This window comes from Notamacropus eugenii, chromosome 7 (genome assembly GCF_028372415.1).
Source record: "Notamacropus eugenii isolate mMacEug1 chromosome 7, mMacEug1.pri_v2, whole genome shotgun sequence".
Taxonomy (NCBI): Eukaryota; Metazoa; Chordata; class Mammalia; order Diprotodontia; family Macropodidae; genus Notamacropus; species Notamacropus eugenii.
The window spans coordinates 136,059,828-136,077,792 of record NC_092878.1 but is presented as its reverse complement, the minus strand read 5'-3'; the positions used below and the strand labels follow the sequence as shown (position 1 = coordinate 136,077,792).

The 17,965-nt window shown below is 38.9% G+C and overlaps 1 protein-coding gene across 5 annotated transcripts in view; it reads right to left on the bottom strand.

Annotated features, from left to right (window-relative positions):
* RAP1GDS1 (Rap1 GTPase-GDP dissociation stimulator 1) overlaps window positions 1-17,965 on the bottom strand; it is a 207,986-nt gene that overhangs the window by 91,315 nt on the left and 98,706 nt on the right. For all 5 annotated transcript variants that reach the window (XM_072625020.1, XM_072625021.1, XM_072625022.1 and 2 more), the window contains exons 3-4: window positions 6,832-6,954; window positions 1,057-1,182 (exon numbers count right to left, since the gene is read on the bottom strand). In XM_072625020.1, the coding sequence (XP_072481121.1) occupies window positions 1,057-1,182; window positions 6,832-6,954 (249 nt within the window). The remainder of the gene's footprint in view (window positions 1-1,056; window positions 1,183-6,831; window positions 6,955-17,965) is intronic.

The following is a 17,965-nucleotide window of genomic DNA, read 5'->3' as shown; positions in this document are numbered from 1 at the left end:
GTTGGACTTACAATGAGGAGAGGTTTGGTTATGAACTCTGACACTTACAAGCTGTGTGGCCATGGATAAATAATGTAAACTCTCTAAACTACAAATTCTTCATCTGATACCTGTCATATCTACCACGCAGAACTTTTATACAAATCCAATGAGATAATGTAATCAAAGCACATTTTAAATCTTAAAGTTATATAGAGCTAAAGCTTAAAATTGCACTAAGGCTTTTGGGACACCCTCCATAAACATATGTCATCATTAATATGAAAAGTTTCACTCTGAATTTATCCTGAGAAAGTAAGTGGAATTAAAAAATCCTTGAAACTCTTTAAGGCTGCCATAAATACATGAGCTAATGTGGAAGGTTCAAAAGAAATCAAGAGCTAAAGAAAATCAGGAAAAGTCTGTTATACCAAATATGGTGTAACTTGTGCTTTTTTCTCTGTATTAGGTTTCATAGGTTTATGTGTAGAAATATGATTAATACAAATAGATTTGTCTATTCACTTAGCTTAAAAACAAAGTGAACAGAAGGTGATAGGAAAATAAACCAATAAATATGGTTACAGTTCTTGTAAATACAATGAGTCAAATCAAACTTATCTAATAATGATGTTTTTAAAACATTTGTAGTAATTTATTTTAAATATATTTTGATGGATTTATAAACTGTGTAAGCTTTCCAAAGAATACATAAATGCTTTGGGTAAAAATCTAACCAGAGAGAGGACAAGATATAAGGAATGTAAATTTATAATTTAAACCTTTGCACAACAAATTCCCTAGAACCAGATTCATTATTTTCTGAAAGTATCATCTACAGTCATACAAAGTAAAAAAAATTCCCTGTAACTTCTCATATAAGAAAATGGTCAAACTTCCCCCACAATTTGACTACTAACAAGTAGTTAAGATGGCTCATATTGATATCAATGTGTCTCGGTCAGCCTAAAAAAGAATGAATGACATGATGAGTGAACCCAAAAGATGAAGTTAATCAGGAATTCACAATCCTCAGTCCAGATTTTCCAAGAACACTGCAGCTATCCCAACACTTACGGCTATCGTAGCATATGTTCCCAAGGGCTCTGCCCGTCTGAAGTAGTACTTCCTGGTCTTTGCAGTTCAGCAGCTGTACCAACGGGGGAATCAAGCCAGCTTCCACACACGGGAGCCGCATAAACTCTGCAAATGATAGCAAGAATTAAAATGGAAGAATTTTCAATTCACTTAAGTTACCTCCCTTAGGAAGTGTGGTTTCCAGTGATTAAAGTGTTTTGCAACTGAAGATTATATTTCCACACAAAAATTACCCCATTCTTACCCCAACAAACATCCTATAAAGCATTTACATAATGAAGACTGTTGCCATGTTTTTCTGTTGCTGAGTGATTTACCAGAACCAAGAGGGTCCTAATTGATTTTTCACGGCAGTTAATTTAAAATTCCCAAATAATGATTAAGTATGCATTGGGAGCAATATCTACAGCATAAGTGAGAGAAAAATTGGCAACGTTCATTCTATGACCTTGAAAATTAAATAAAAATTCAAAGCATTAACCAAATTGCAAATTATTCAGTAGTACTGCAGATGTACACTAAGCCATCAAGCTGTCTCCCTTATTACACATGTGCTCTTAAGAAAGTAAATGACAAGTCAATAAAAAGTCGTTCCAGTAAAGCATTTTCTTAATATTTATGATGTGCGACTGTCACCTAGCCCCCACTCATGGTGGACACCTTCAACCTAACAATAAGCATGTCCTCCTAAGCATCTGCTCTTGGGAGTGGGATGGTGGGGAACAAAGTCCTGAGATAGAAGTGGAGAATCAGGGGACAGGAGGTTGGAGTCCATGGTTGTCTCTCTCCACCTAGCTTTTAAAAAAATAAGAAAGCAAGGCCTTCTCACCCTCACCTTCCATCAACTTCTTTTAGCATGTCTATCTGTCTGTTTCTCTCTCTATACAGATATGGATATATAGATATAGATCTATCTATTCTCTCTCTCTGTCGATATATATATATATATATATATATATATATATATATATATATATATATATATAGAAGAAAGGGCATTAGACTAAGAGTCGGTGTGGATTTGAGTTTCATCTTTATCATTAATTAGCTGCTGGATCTTGGGATATCATCTTTGCTGGGCCTCAGTTTCTTCATATGAAAAGTGATGGGACAGATACAGATACGTTATTCTATCTGGGTGCTGGTGGCTCCCAGGTCATTCTCTTTCCTTTCTACAAGGATTTACAACACTTATCTTGGTTTTCCTCTCCCTTGCCCTCCATTCTATCCTCTTATATTTGGGGACTTCAGTACTCAGGATGATTTTTCCCTGAGGACTTCACTGGGCTCACTGTAATTCAGCCATACTGAGGGATAGTCACATTCTTGATCCACTCTCAGGACTGAGAATTCCACTTCTTCTATCTGACCATAATTTCCTGTCCTTCCATTTCTCCTTGTGCCTCATTCTTCCTAAACCTCGTCATAGTCTCACCATGATTCCCATCAATCAATAAGCATTTATACAGTGTCTACTACACGCCAGGTATTGTGCTAAGCATGGGAATGTGAAGAAAGTGATAAGTATATAAAGAACACATATAAAGGTCACAGAAGGTAGTTGGGGGAGGGAGAGGACTAACAGCAAAGAGGATCAGGAAAGGCTTCATGTGGGAGTCTTAAAGGAAACCAGGGATTCCAGGAAGTGGAGATGAGGATGGAAACTGTTACAGGCAAGGCACAGAGATGGGAGAGCTTCGTATGTACAGAAGAGAAAGTAGGCCTGTATGGCTGGAATGCAGGAGCATATGGAGATGAGTAAGGTATAAGATGACTGGAGGGGTCATATTTTAAAGAGCCTTCCATGATAGATAAGAGGAGTTTATAGTTGACTCTGGAGATAATGAGGAGTCAATGGAATTTATCGAGGAGATGAGTAAGATGATCAGATGAGGAAAATCGCTTTGCTGGCTGTATGGAGTAAGGACTGAAGAGGGTAGAGGAATCCAGTTAGAAAGCCAACGTAATAATTCGGTGCAAGGTCATGAGGGCTGGAACTAGGGTGGTGGCACAGTAAGAAAAGGGGGATATAACTATGGGATGCTATTGAAAAAAATGACAAGATTTGGCTACAAATGGCTACAAGGGGTACATGAGGGTGAAGAGTCAAGAATGATACCAAGGCTGAAAACTTGAACAATTAGTGTCCTCGACAATATTAGTTTGTGAAAACTCTCCATTCACTGGTGTAGACTTGGAAAACGCAGAGTTAATTTCATGACACAATGGCAAATTTATAATGTTTTATCATTGTATGTAAGTTCATGTTATTATAAACCATTCTATAATTAGCTGTATGACTATAAATATATAATCTTACAACTTAGGACCACGAAAACTCCTTAATGGCTCTGCTTCATCCTTCTGGTAGTTGTTTAAAAAACATAACCATTGCTAACTGCACATTAAGGGTCTACACTTTGGAGGGGGTTCTGAACGTAAGCCTAGTGTTAGCTATAATGTCATCTTACATCTTTAGTTAGATATGAAGAAATGATTTATTCATACTTTAGTGCCCTTCTTCTTCACCTCAAAACTTTAACTGAAAATTTTCTAATAGGAAGTCAGTCAACAAGCATTTATGAAGTACTTACAATGTGTTAGGGACTGTGGTAAGCACTGGGGATTCAAAGAAAATCAAAAGGAAAACAAAGTTTGTACCCTCCAGAAGGTACAAGTGTAATGGGGGAAACCGTACACAAACAACTACGTACAAACAAGATGGAGACAGAGAGAATGGAAAGGAATTTCAGAAGGAAGGCATTATATATGAGAAAAAGAGGGAGAGGGAGAGAGGGAGGGAGGGAGAGAGAGAGAGAGAGTGTGAGTGTGTGTGGGATGTAGGGGGCGGGGATACAGTGTGGAATGGAGCCCCAAGAAAGGTCTCCTACAGTTGTGGGATATGAGTTGAGACTTGAAGGAAGCCAGAACGCAGAGGGAAGGAAGAGGAAGATTTCAGGAAGGGGGACAGCCAGGGAAAAGGCACAGAATCAGGAAAGGGAGGGTCATGTATGAGAAATAGTAGTAAAAAGGCAGTTGCTGTTAGATAACAGAGTATATGGAGGGCAGTAAAATAGAAAAAGACTGGAAAGACAAGAAGGGGAAAAAAGTTGTAAAGGGCTTTAAAAATCAAAAATAGGAGTTTATATTTGATCCTAGAGGAAATGAAGAGCCACTGGAGTTTACTGTGCAGGAAGTAACATGGTCAAACCTGTGCTTTAGGAAGATCACCCCAACACCTGAGTGGAGATGGATTATATTCTGAGGCAGGGAGACCAATCAGAAGGCAACAGTCAAAGTCCAGGTTTGAGGTGACAAGAGCCCATACCAGGGTAATGTCTCTGGATATTGACAGATATATTCTAGGGATGTTGTGAAAGCAGAAGGAGTGAGACTGTATGAAAGAAGAACAGTGGAAGATCCAGGCTGCAAGTGTAGGTGACAGGGAGTATGGTTGTGCCCTGGAGCAGTTCGGAAGAGGGGAGGGTTTAGAAGGCCAGGAAAGATGTGAGTTCTACTTGGGTTTGGTGAGTCTGAGATACTGACAGGGTATCTAATGTGAGATATCAAGGAGGCAGCCTGGGATGAGAGGCTGGAGCTCAGGAGAGGTCAGAGAAGCATCTTCATAATGACGCTAACCAAACGTAAGGAATGAATAAGATCATCAAGTGAAACAGGGAGAAGAGGGCCCCGGACAGTCTTAGGGAACACTGATGGTTACTGAATGTGACCTGAATGAAGAACCAGGAAAGGTGACTGAGTCAAGCCAGACAAGACAGGAGGAGAATCAGGAGAGGGCAGAGTAGTCATCACAAACACACAATCCAAACAGCATTCTCTATTGTGTCATTATAGTTCTTAAAGATAGCACTGTCTAGAAAGTCATCGCTAATTTCTAATAGAGACCAGTCTTCAAGTAATTTAATGATTAAGTAATAAATATTTGAAATTATCTTAGTCCTTCCAGGAGAGGTCAGTTTGATTAAGATTATGCATGATAAAATTTTCAATGTTATCAAAAGATAAATGTTCTCTGATCTATCATGGAAGCCTCTAGCACTGAAGATATGATGAAAATGTGTTATATTCTTAGCCCCAAGATTAACTAAAAGAACTTTCGTTCAATTAAATGAGGACATAGGACATTTCTTAGACAAAAGTCAAAACCTTCCCCTAAAAAAGTCTACTGTTTCATTGCTCTTTCCTAAAATACATGTTTTGCAAAAACTATACGGACCAACCAATTTTATATTCTTGGGCCTCTCACTTAAGCTGTCTGGAGATCTAAATTATAAATATGACTCTTCTTCACTTTCTTTACCTGCAATATGAAGCCACTGATAATTTGGCTAAAACTTGAGCTAAAAAATAATTAGCATTTGAGGACATCAGTAAGGCTTTCAGTTTGGTTCAGCAGATTCAGCAAAAAATATTCAAGGCAGGCCCAGGAAGCCTACAGTTGTGTCAATTCTAAGGGCATTTTACCTACTCTGAAGTAGTATTAAATCTCCCTAGAGCTTCTCAAACCACCTCTTGGGGCTCCCAACTACCTTCAACCCATCAATAGTCTTATGAAGTTTTAGGACCAACCTAGATTTACAGGCACTTACCACAATATTAAAATAATCCCAGCAAAATAATGTAATTTGAGACTAACACTTACTGAGGTTCTCTAACTTTCAGCTACTAGTAACAAAACCAAGGTATTATGGCAGAACCTTTGGAAATACTGAAAAACTGATAAATATCCTGAAAACATTTAGGAACACAGCGCAAACACAATTAGGAACTAGTGCAATGAGATGAGCATACAACGAATGCAGGTACATCATCATGTCATCTACCATGGAAGTTAAGCTCCTAGAGGCTGTTTTTTGTTCTTGTATCTCTAGGGACTAGCAAGTTGCCTACCACACAGTGGGCATTAAATGCTTTTTGACAGACTGTCAAATAAAGCCACCAAGTCTACTCTCTGTATTAATTTAGTTTTTCTGGAGGCAGTTATAGACCCTGAAACATTCAGGTTCATCAAAGCTATTCGTTCTTGATGCTGATTTTTCCATTATGCTTTAACCCATTAATGAAATCTGCATGCTGATCATGAAAACCAATCAAGCTGATTAAATCAATATTTTAGGTCATTTATTCTGCCTCAATATGACCATTCCAAAAAAGAGTCCTGTTACAGGTCCAATACATAAGCATGGGCTAGATTAAGTATTAAATTATTTCTTTGGAATAGTCTTTAGACCTGTTTTAACCAGTGTTTTCTATACTTGGCAGGAACAGAGAGGCAGGATGTATATCTCAGTTACATAAAGAGGAAGAATTACAGGACTGGCAGAATAAGCCAAACTTGGAAAATAGGGAATTTCCTTAGTTGCTGAGCAATCTAGGATATGATTTGAGAAGTCTTTGAAAGAGAGGATTTCAGTGAAGAATTCAAATGATTCTTTGGCAAAAGAGTTTTTTAAAAGTCACAGAAATTCATCAAAAACTAACAAAATTCCCTCTTAAATAATGCTCCACAGCAAAGAATTAGTGAGTGGGAAATATATGAATGGAATGACTATAAGTACAGTCATTCTAAACAACCATACATAAAAAAAAAAGATTCAAAAGAGAGTCAGATAAGGAGATAGAGTGAGTGACAGATGGAAAACCTGTCTACTCTACGAAAATAAAACACAAATAAAATAAAGCATACTGACAAGTGAGGCGCAAAACTGAAGATGTTCCGGGAGAAAACCTCACCATTTTTGGCTACTTCTGCTATGATGTTCGCTACTTTGGCTGTGCAGGGTGAGTGTGGTGTCAACAGGCTGGCAAACAACTGAAGGACCCCACTTCCTTGGAGCTTTTCACTTGTCTCCATATCTGAAAAATACAACAGACAAAGAGTTTCAATGGCAGACACGCAGCAATGTTAAATTGTGTAACTGTCATTAAAAAGAGGATGTGTAGAAAACAGAAATGTAAAAAACATGAACTGCATGACTTTCTTAGTGGTGCCCTTAGTGTGCAGCACAGTGCTTGGCACATCAAAGGTGTTTCATAAATGTTAGTGAGATGAACTAATCATGAAGAGTCTCCAACAAACCTGGGCAGCCTCTGTCCTGGTATAAGAGAAATATATTCTGTGTGTATCTTGACTTAGATGTTTACCCCAAATCACATTCAGGGATAACAGCTGTGACACGGGCACCAAAAGATGAATAATAAATCATTTTGAGTATTTAGAGTAAAAAACCAAAGCATTCTTCACGAATGCATCACTCGGAAGTCAAACTTCTTTTCCGATGTAATTCTAGCCTTTTTTACTCATAATTGAGTGTTTTCTTGGTGTCTCTTCTTTCCATGCTTACAACTATAATGGTAGGCCACACTTTGGGTAACTGGGTAACTCTGCTCCTCTATAATTGAGTGGCAGCCTTTCTGGAAACAAATGGCAATTATAATCAGTGACACTCTCACCCTGGGTCACTTTATAAGGAATGAGTATCATGTGATGAGACCATGACCAGATACAACTGGGAGGACATGTGCACAATTCACTCAAAACTACAAAGGAAGCGGCGAAACAGCAAGCAGCAGAACGCCCTATCTGTAATTGTTTAGGAACACACACACATTCACATCTCTTCCCTCCTTCCTTTCTCCTTTTTCTCTTTGTATATGACAGTTACCCATTACAGTATGAGCTCCTTGAGAGCAGGGATTGCATTTTTGTCTTTCTTTGTAGTCCCAGTACTTAACACATAGTAGGGGCTTAACAAATGCTTGCTGACTGACAGGCTACCCCAGGGCAAAGCAGCTGGTGTTTTAACAGCACTGCTAGAAATTAAGGCAACGAAAAGATTAACGTCCCACATTCAGGATAAATCTTTGTCAAGAGACTAGTTGGGCTAGGAGGCCTCTAAAGTCTCAACTCAGAATCCATGATCCTATGATCCTTCAATTCCTTTCAGTTGAAGGCAGTAAGATACAGGAATAAAAGCAGTTAATGGCACAGTAAATCAATATTATTGATCCATTAATAAATTGCATATGTCAGTGACACTGAGCCCAAATTTCACTTGGCAACTAAGCAATGCCAGAGCAGACAGGGAGCTAGACTTGGAATTGGGAAGATCTACTTACTAGCTGCTTAGTTTCCTCATCTGTAAACAGCACCTACCCCCTAGGGTTGTTGTGAGCAGAAAATGCAATATCTGTAAAGCACTTTGCAAATCTTAGGCATGCATATATACACATACAGTATATGTGTGTACTCACATGTAGATATAGATGTAGATATAAATACTGGCTATATTCACCTGAAACCGTCTTGCTCAGGACTACAATAAGATCAATGTCCATTTGATTAATGTCATATTTATTTTATTTTATTTCCCTCCCCCAATTAAATTCTGTCCACCCCACCTCCTCACTTTTCTTTAACACATTGGCAACTGAAGTACTCAGTGAGTGGAACTGTAGAAAACCTGGGAAGTGCAAACTGAGCAACAGATGATCCTAGATTAGAGGTGGGAGAAACCTTAGTGACAATCTAGTCTAAATGTTCTTAACCTTTCTTGGTGTCACAGTACCCCTCTGCCTGTCTGATAAAGCAACACTATTGCCCCCTTCTCAAAACAATGTCTTTAAAGGCATAAAATGTGCAGGATTACGCAGCAATCCAATTATGGAAATACAGTAACAAAAGTATTAGAAACACAAGTTTCCAGAACACAGGTTAGGGACCCCTGATCTAGTCCAATCCATTCTTTTTAAAGAGAAGGAAAGTGAGGTTCACTTACGTGACCTGACCCAAGGTCACATAGGAGGTAAGAAAATCTGACATTTGAAACCAGTTTCTCTGGCTTGAAATTGGGTACTCTTTCTACTATACCATGAAAACAAAGGAGAATAACAAAATCTAAACTTAATGTTGACATTTCCAGGACAAGAAAAAGGAAATAAGATAGATATTTATATAAGATTCCTTTAAAATGCAACTGAAATTATATTATGCAGTTATATTTTTTTAGTTACTTCAGATACGTATACCAACTGATTTTATGACGCAGAGACTGATAGTTAGAGAACTGGCCTTCAGGTGGTAGCTTGTGATCAGTTAAAAGAAAAGAAAGTGGATTCCAGAGAAATGCTAAGGAAAATGACCCACAGCTTAGGCAACGGTCAAGGCCTAAGCTTAGGCATTAGATGCTGTAAATGCAAAATTGATCGTTTCTCCATTCCTCTTGTCTACAGAGAGTTAATGACTACATAAATTCGCTTGCTGCTGCATGACTTTCTATCTAAGCATTAGAAAATTACATTACTAGCTATCTTTCATCAGTTCCAAGGATCTTGTATTTATCTCTTAGAGAAAAGCAACTGCTTGGAAGTGCCATAAAATTTTTTTAAAAGTTTCTCAGAATAAGAAAGCCATGAGAATGTTTTTACCTAACATGAATAATCCATTCCTAAAAGCACCTTTCATTCTACCTTCATACGCTTTGTAATATTTCTAAATTCTGCACTCACATCCTTTTGATGGAGAGGTGTTCAACCGCAGTTGGCTTTGGTAGCAATGTTGGTTGATTTTGCTTAACTCTTTTCCTTTGGTAGAAGAGAAGGCTTCCAGCTGTTGAGTGTGAAAACAAGACAACTTGGGCTATCAGACCTCCTTGATCTGGCGCACGCCTTAATTAACAAACTTATCGAGGCAACTTCTCTCTAACAATGAAAATCTTCACTTGCTCTTCAATTTAGAGTCTTAGACAACAGGACTGGGCACCGAGAAAGGAAGTGACTTGCCCTATGTCCCACGACCAGCATGGGTTGGTCAAACCTGGGTCTTCCTATCTTCAAGGAAAATTTTCTATCCTACATTCCATTGACTGTCCAGAAAGTAGTGTGATGTAAAATAAAAGGCCTTAATAAAACCTAAACTATTTCCTTAATTTATTTCCTTTTTCATGTATGAGGTTAGGCAACACAGTACAGGGGTAAAGGTACTAACTTTGCAGTTGTCAGGTTCTATCAACTTCCGACCTATTTGAAATTATGTAAACCATCCAATCTTTTTAGGTCTGTTTTGTCATCTGTAAAACGAGAAGGCTGGACTAGAGGGTTGAATCCTGCCTCTAAAGCTATTATACCTACAGTATTTCTGAAATTTTAAATGCTAAAAATCAGGAAATCTATTTCACGTGACTCCTACACATGGTACTGCTGCCCATTTAAACTCAAAAGGATCTCACACAAAGATGCCTCTTGTGCACATGTCAGAGAACACACTGTATACACATCAGAGAGAACACATACTTAACATTTCTTTATTATGAACTTGACAACAAACATGATCATTTCTATATCAAAGAAAAGAAAATGAACTCTGTGCAAACTACCTGGTTTTTTAAGTAGTTCCAAAACCAACCAACTCATCTGTATCTTTCCAAATATTCTAATACTCTATTCAGCATATTTTTAAAAATGCTTCAGCGATGCTTTTTTCTTCCTCCATTTTTCTTGGCTTTCATATCACTCTTCATTGATGCTGCCTTATAACCTGTTCCCACCTCACCCCTACTGATTGATAGTTTTTTTGTTTCCAGTTCTTTGTTGCTCAAAAAAAAAAAGTTCTGTATATACTTTTGTACACATGGGTCCTTTCCTTTTCACATTAATTAATTAATTACAGGACTAGAACAGGATTGCTGGTTAAACAAGGTTATGCCCAGTCTAATGCCTTTGGGGCACAGTCTCAAGGGCCTTTCCAGAATAGATAGATGGAACCCACAGCCCCACCAGCAGGGTTGAGGGTACCAGTCATCTTCCAGTCCCTCCTGTGGCCATCACCCCCCTTGACTGTCATCTTTGCCAGTGTGAATGCTGTGAGACAGAGCATGAGAGTGATTTACATTTGCATTTTACTTGTTACTAGTGACCTGAAGCATTTTTTCATATAGGTGTTGATAGTTTCCTTTTCTTCTTTTGTGAACTGCCTGTTCACAGCCTTTGATCCTTCTTTTATTGGGAACTGGGAAAGCATAAACTTTTAAAAAATTAATTAAATTTATTAATTGTACAATAGACCTTCGGCATCTTTACAAACCTTTAATTCACAATATGTCCTCCTCCTGTAGCAACAACTTGTTTTACATGATTCAGTGTTATGTTCATAAGATTTTGGACACATTCTTTAATTCTTCATCATGAAATCACACCCTGTACGGACAGAGTGACCTTTAATGAACAGTATTTTCCTAAGCCTAGTAAGCAGCTTTCTTTTATTACAGGAAAGTTGTTTTCAACGAACAAGCATCTATTTTCTCTCCCATCTCCCTTCATTGTGGGGGAAAGAAACCCAACAATCCAAAACCTTTGTGAAAAATACGTACAGTAAGCAAAACAAATGCAAACTGGCTACATCCCAAAACCAGGGTTGTGAATCTGACCCTGAGTGTGCCGCTGTGCACTCTCAGGCACTGCTGCTGAGGCTTTCAGAGCTCTCTGACTTCTCTCTGCACAGACTCACCTGAGCCAATGTCTCCAAGAAAGACGCTCTGACTTTATTTCATTCTTTCTCTGGAAACATAACACCTAAGATCTAGGAATTCATGTTTGCTGACAGGAACTAGAACAGAATTAACTACATTTGCTTTCAGAAAATACTTCTGTTCTCTGATCCTCATGACAAGATGAAGTGGGATCCTGAAACCCTGACTCATGCTACCTGTTAACAACAGTCACAAAGGATCAGCTATGCAACTGGGACTGAAAATCACCCATGCACATCTTATTTTCAAGATAACTAAATGAACAGGTTAGAAATAAAAGTGGCATGTCACAGGCAGTGCATGTATTTCAAAAGAAGGAAGCAAGAATTATTCAGCCTGGCAACTGAAGAGATTTTCCATAGATTAAAAATTGTGGAAGAGGAGAAAATATCAACAACAACAAGAAAATAATCGTGATAATCATCATAATAGCTGGCATTGCTAGGACACTTGGTTGCTTTGGCAAGGTTCTGTACCTCCTGTGCCAAGCTACTAATTCTTTTCCTAATTCTTTTTTCCATAGTTTCCATTTCTTTTCAATTTTTTCCTCATTTAATTTTACAAAAATATTTTGATCTCTTTTTAAAAATCTTCTTTTTTAAATCTTTTCCAGTATTTCTAGTTGCATTTTTGCCCAAGCTGTTTCATTTGTAGATGCTTTGGGGTACTTGTGCCTTGAGCTTCCCACCTCCCATAACTTCTCTTTATGGTGGGATTTTTGTGGCGGTTGTTGGCTCATTCTTCCAGTCTACTACTTGTCTGCACAAAATACTAGAGCTGGGCCTGCAGGACTTCTGGGGAGAAAGTCCTCCTCATGCTGCTGCTTCCTTGAGGTACTTACTGAGTATGATATTATTCCACGATCTCAGGGGCAGGCTGAAGAGCTGTAAACCTTCAATGCTCCAGTGCCGCAATGGTCTGAGCTCTACAAGTTCTGGAGCTGGTTTTTGTTTGAGCCAGAGCAGACTGCTGTTGGACTTAGCCCTTATCAGCCAGCTGGAAAGTTCTGCTGGCTGAGAGGATCAGAACCATGGGCTCCTCTTTGGTCTGGGATTCCTGCCCTGTGCTAGAGGCTGGAAACAAGACTTGCTTTGCACCTGAGGTCTGCACCATACATACCCTTCCTGCTGCTGGCTTCTGGATTTCCTCCTTTCTTAGTATACCACCAAACCCCTCTACTAAGGAAAGCCACAGTTCTCAATCTTCCCTGAATCTGGGTAGTGGCTAACAAAGTTGCCTGTCTGCAGCTGTCCCGTCATGGGACCCTGGTATAGGTCTGGTGGTGTTCCTATATGGGACCAGGACCTCTTTTTGCCCTGGTGCACAGCCTCTCCTGTGTGCTGGAGTACGTGGAATGTAGTATGTTCCTGGCCCAACCCATTTCCAATGTCCAAAGACCTCTCTACCTGCTTCCCTACTCGGAGTTGGGCTGTACAAATGACTCACTGTGACTTTTTCTGGATTTCCCCACTGGGATTCAGTTTGAAGTTTTTAGATTTTTTTGAAGAGGGATTTTATGGAGGGAAGTTCATTGCACTGCTTCCTACAACCCTGCATGTTGGCTCTACCTCACTCCCATTAAAGATTTTTAGCAGGGTGATGACATGTATTACAGCAGGCATGTAAAAGTCCAAGAGTCCACTTTCAAATCATGAAAAGAGAATATAAAACTCCTTTAAATAAATCTGTAATCAAATATAGTTAAAGTAAACAAGAGAAGGGATAAGGGAGAGAAGGTAAAATTAAAAGGGTGGAAATGGCAAAGAGATCAGAGAACAACAAAGACAAGATCAAAGATGGATAAAGAGAAACAGGCATATGCACCAAGAAGCAGAGGGGGAGAGGGACAGATACCCAGAGAGATGCAAACACATATACCCAGGCACACACAGGAAAAAATAGATAAATTAATGCTAAGAGGGGGGAACTCTCATGGAGCAACCACCTTAAAGCCTCTTTGAAGCAGTTAAGAGGACTGCCAGGAAGCTCTGAGTTCAAATCCTGCCTCAAACACTAGTAAGGCAAGTCACTTAACCTCACTGTGCCTCAGTTTCCTCATTTGTAACATAAGGGTGTTAGACTTGATGGCCTGCTTCTAAGGTCCCTTCCAACTCTGAATCTATGACCCTGCAATAAATGCTGCTAAAGACTTAACATTCTTCTGAATTTTTATAATTATGGGTATAAAATGAGGCTATTGACTCTGACACCAAGTATTTCCGCTAGATGACCTTCAAGGGCCTTCCAATTATGATGACTCTACACAGTCACATTACTAGCTACATGGGCAGGCTGTTATCTACAGTTGCTTTACATTGATTCATATATGTATACATATATATATATATATGCAAATCACCAGCTGTTTCTATTGTGAACTTACTACTAACAGGGTGACAATAATCATGAATTTATATTTTCAGATTACTTTATAATTATAAAGTACTTTCATATGCATTATCTCATTGTATCTTCTTAAACAAACAAAACTTGTCTAGTATGTAGTGTAAATGTGTCATCCCATTTTACAGCGGAGGAAGTGGAGGCTCAGATAGGTTAGGCATACTGCCCAAGGTCACGATGGTAAGTGGTCAAACACCCCTTTGGATTTAAAGTCCTGAGTTCTTTCCACAACTCAAGGGTCCCTCCCAACAACTCTCCTGGCTTTCACTAGTTGTAACTAGCTTTAACAGCTGCAGTGTATGTCCACATTCACCCAGTCTTTATTATAAAACATTCCCCAAAGAACAGACTTAGCTATATTTGCAGATGGATAAAGCTTTTCTCTGCCTCTTCAGCTTTCCTTTCTTCTGTCTTTTCCACCCACTCAAATTTATAACTATAGATCTCCCACTCTAAGCTCTAGCCCATCCATTTCTGAAGCATTAACTCTAAGGGTAAGTAAATACTTTAAGAATCCTGACCACCTTAAAACAACCAAAATCCTATAAAAACCAGAGAAAGCAGCTTTGAAAAAGATGATATTGCAGATTTAGAAATAAAAGCCCAAACCGTGGGCATCTGAACATTTACTCATGGAGTTATTTACTTTGCCTGCCTCAGTATAATGAGCAGGTAAGGTAGCCAGCCCCAACAGTCAAGGCAAATGCCAAAATTCTGCAGTGGGGTCTAGAATATGTGAACATTCTTCCACAGGTGTCCCCTGAATATGCTAATTTGTGCCCAGATAATTTGTGGGGGTTGAAATAGAAATGCAATTTAGGCAAAGAAACAAGACTTCACCTTCAGTCTAGCCATTCAAACTGAGGTCTCCCTGCTATGCTCGCAAGCCACATACTTTTAATTTGAAATGTGCTCTAATTTGGCAAATCAGCTGGGGACCACAGCAGCAAGCACCATGAAATCAGGTAGCTGTAGCTTCCCCTCTGATTTCCCAAAGGATCTCTTTTGAATAAAAATAGGGGACTGTTCAGGGAAGGGAGTGGAAGAGGGAGAAGAAAAGGGAGAGGAAAAGAGTAGAGAAAAGCAAGTAGAGGGAAGGAGAAGTGGAAGGAAGGAAAGAAAGAAGGAAAGAAGGGAGGGAGGGAAGAGATTTACTCTGTTAAGTGCTGGAAAAACAAATACAAACAGAAAGAGAACAACAACTTTTTCCCACAAGGAGCTTATGTTCTAATAAAGGGAAATAAAGGTACTAGGTGGGAGGGAATAGTTTTGAAGTCTAGAGAAAGTCAGGAACAGAGCTGTGAGGGGAACTCTAAGCCTCATAGTGCAGAGGCTCATTTGTTTGGAACCTGGAATGCAATTTCCCATACAAATAATGTCATAAGAGCAAGGGGACTATGACTTGAGGGAAGCAGAGATGAAAACCTGTCGATTTCCAAATCATTTAGGTAAACCTACAAGGTTAAACTCCAACCAAGTAAGATAAAACATTACATAGCAGTTACTTTAATTCCAAAATCAATATACAAGATGTAGCAGACGTAGAGCATAGAAAACACTATAGATCCTGAGTACAGAGGGAAAGGTAACATGGCACAGTGGTGAGAGTCAGGACAGCCTGGGTTCACATTTCTGCTGTGACACAACTGACTGTGTGAGGCTGATTAAATCACTTAGCCTTTGAGGGTCCCAGGACACTCTCTTTGACTAGGCTACAGAGCAGGTGCTGATATGCGTTGGTGGAGGACATTTTGTCATTACGTGTTCCCCTTTACCAAAAAAATCAGAGACCTTTTAAACACACACACACCACACACACACACACACACACACACACACACACACACACACACACACACGTGACTGATTCTGAAGCCTCTGTAGCTGAGGACAGACGCATGTCTCCCAGGGTCAGATGACTAGATCTCCCAAATTTAAATTTGAGGAAAAGTCACCATACAAATCATAGTCAGGGCTGGGTATATCTAACCCGAACAAACTCACAGAGATAAACACATGTAATTACCTTTCTCCCAATCTTTTGAAACAGTTTTTTCCTCTTAACTCTATCAAGAATTTGCTCTAACAGGTTCCCCTGTTTTCCCAAACCTTTTTGTTAGCAGCTAAGCAGCATAGGAAGTAAACAATGCTCTTGATTTTTTCTTTGGACATTTGTATAAAATATTCAAGCCTCACTTTCTAAAAAGCAATCACCACAATCTAGTTTTATGTTAAAAATAGACTTTTTGGTCTCTCTGTGACTCTAGCACTTCTGTATCACAATCTGAACAGAGTGCCTCCATTGTCTATCTGATAAAAAGTTAGGCTTTTTGGGGAGGTATTCTAGTTAATTTCCTACAAAAGGCCTCTTTCCCCAAGTATCTGAGCACCTATTATGTACTAAGCACTGAGGACACAAAAATGAAATAGCATGCATACAGAAAATAGCAAATATGTACAAAGTAATTTATAAAATGGAGACGGGGGGAAGTAACAGGTGGAGTGGGGAATCAAATAGGCTTCCTGTAGGAGGTCAGCTTGTGAAAAGCATGGAATCCCAAGGGAAATGGTGTGGGCCACCCTGATGGGCACACAGTGAGTGAAAGGATCCACAGATGTATGCACACACACACACACACACACACACACACACACACACACACACACATATATATACTTCCCATGTACAGACCCATATTTCACATCGTTTAGACAAATGGTTGTCTGTAATTGTACTTACACAGTCGTCATTATGTAAATGTGCTTCCACAGTTAAAAATAGTTATAATATCTTCTTTATTATAAAAGGATACCTTTATATTCATGTTTTTAACAATAAAGAGCCCCTGTTCTGTTGGGTAAAAACTCTCTCCACCAATGTCTACAACTTAGCAGATAAGCTTGCCCATGGTCACACTGCTAGTAAGTGATAAGAAGCAGAATCTGAACCTAATTCTATCTGGCTCTGAGGCTAACACTCAAGTGGACCAGGCTGTTCAATTTTTTAAAAAATGTATATAGTACAATTCTAGTGCAAATTAATATATTTGTTTGAAAGTGAGTCTCTGAAAGTAATTTGAGAGTAGGCAACACAAAAATAATCCAAGCTTTTTAAAACTTAAATTTGAAAATGGTTATTTTTAATCATCCTCTCCAAGTCTTTAGGTAATAGTGAAAGAGTTGGCCTCAAAGCCAGGAAGAAGGATCTGGGTTCAAATTCTGGCTCTCAGGGCCCCAGACAAATCTCTAAGAATATAAAATTGAGGGGCAGGGAGGCTGGGGGATAGGGGAACTCTTTAACAGGGAGAAATCCAATCTCCTCCACTTCTTGACCCTAGCCAATTCTACAATCACTATTACTTTTCTGAATATTCAATAAGAGTATGTTGTTTCCTATAAAAAGTTACTAAATCTTCAAATGTTAACCACTGGGGAGGGAATGACTTGTTGAATGAGACTTTTCCCACATTCACATGGGCATGGGCCCAAGTCCCTTCTTTCTTCTCTTTGAAATATGACAGAAGCTTGGCCACTACAGATTGATAGTTTTAGGAGGGACTTAGGATTATATCCCTTTTCATTAAAAATTTTTTTTTATTGATGTCTTTTGACTTTATATCAACAGTAATTTCTGGGGAAAAGAAATTAGTCCCTGCCTCTCTAGATTGAAACCTCCTTTGTGATAAAGAAAAACAACTTTTGCTATACTGACCATATCTAACAAAGTACAGTATACAATATTCTATACTAGTACCACCCCGGGAGGAGGAGGAAGGTATGCTTCATGATCTATTCTCTAAGCTCTTCTTTCATTTTTCCATCTGGCCTCTGACCCCATTACGACTGAAACTGCTCTCACCAAAATTACCAATGATATATTAACTGCCAAATCCTTTTTTTATCCTCTTCTGTCCTGACCACTGCAGCATTTGACATTG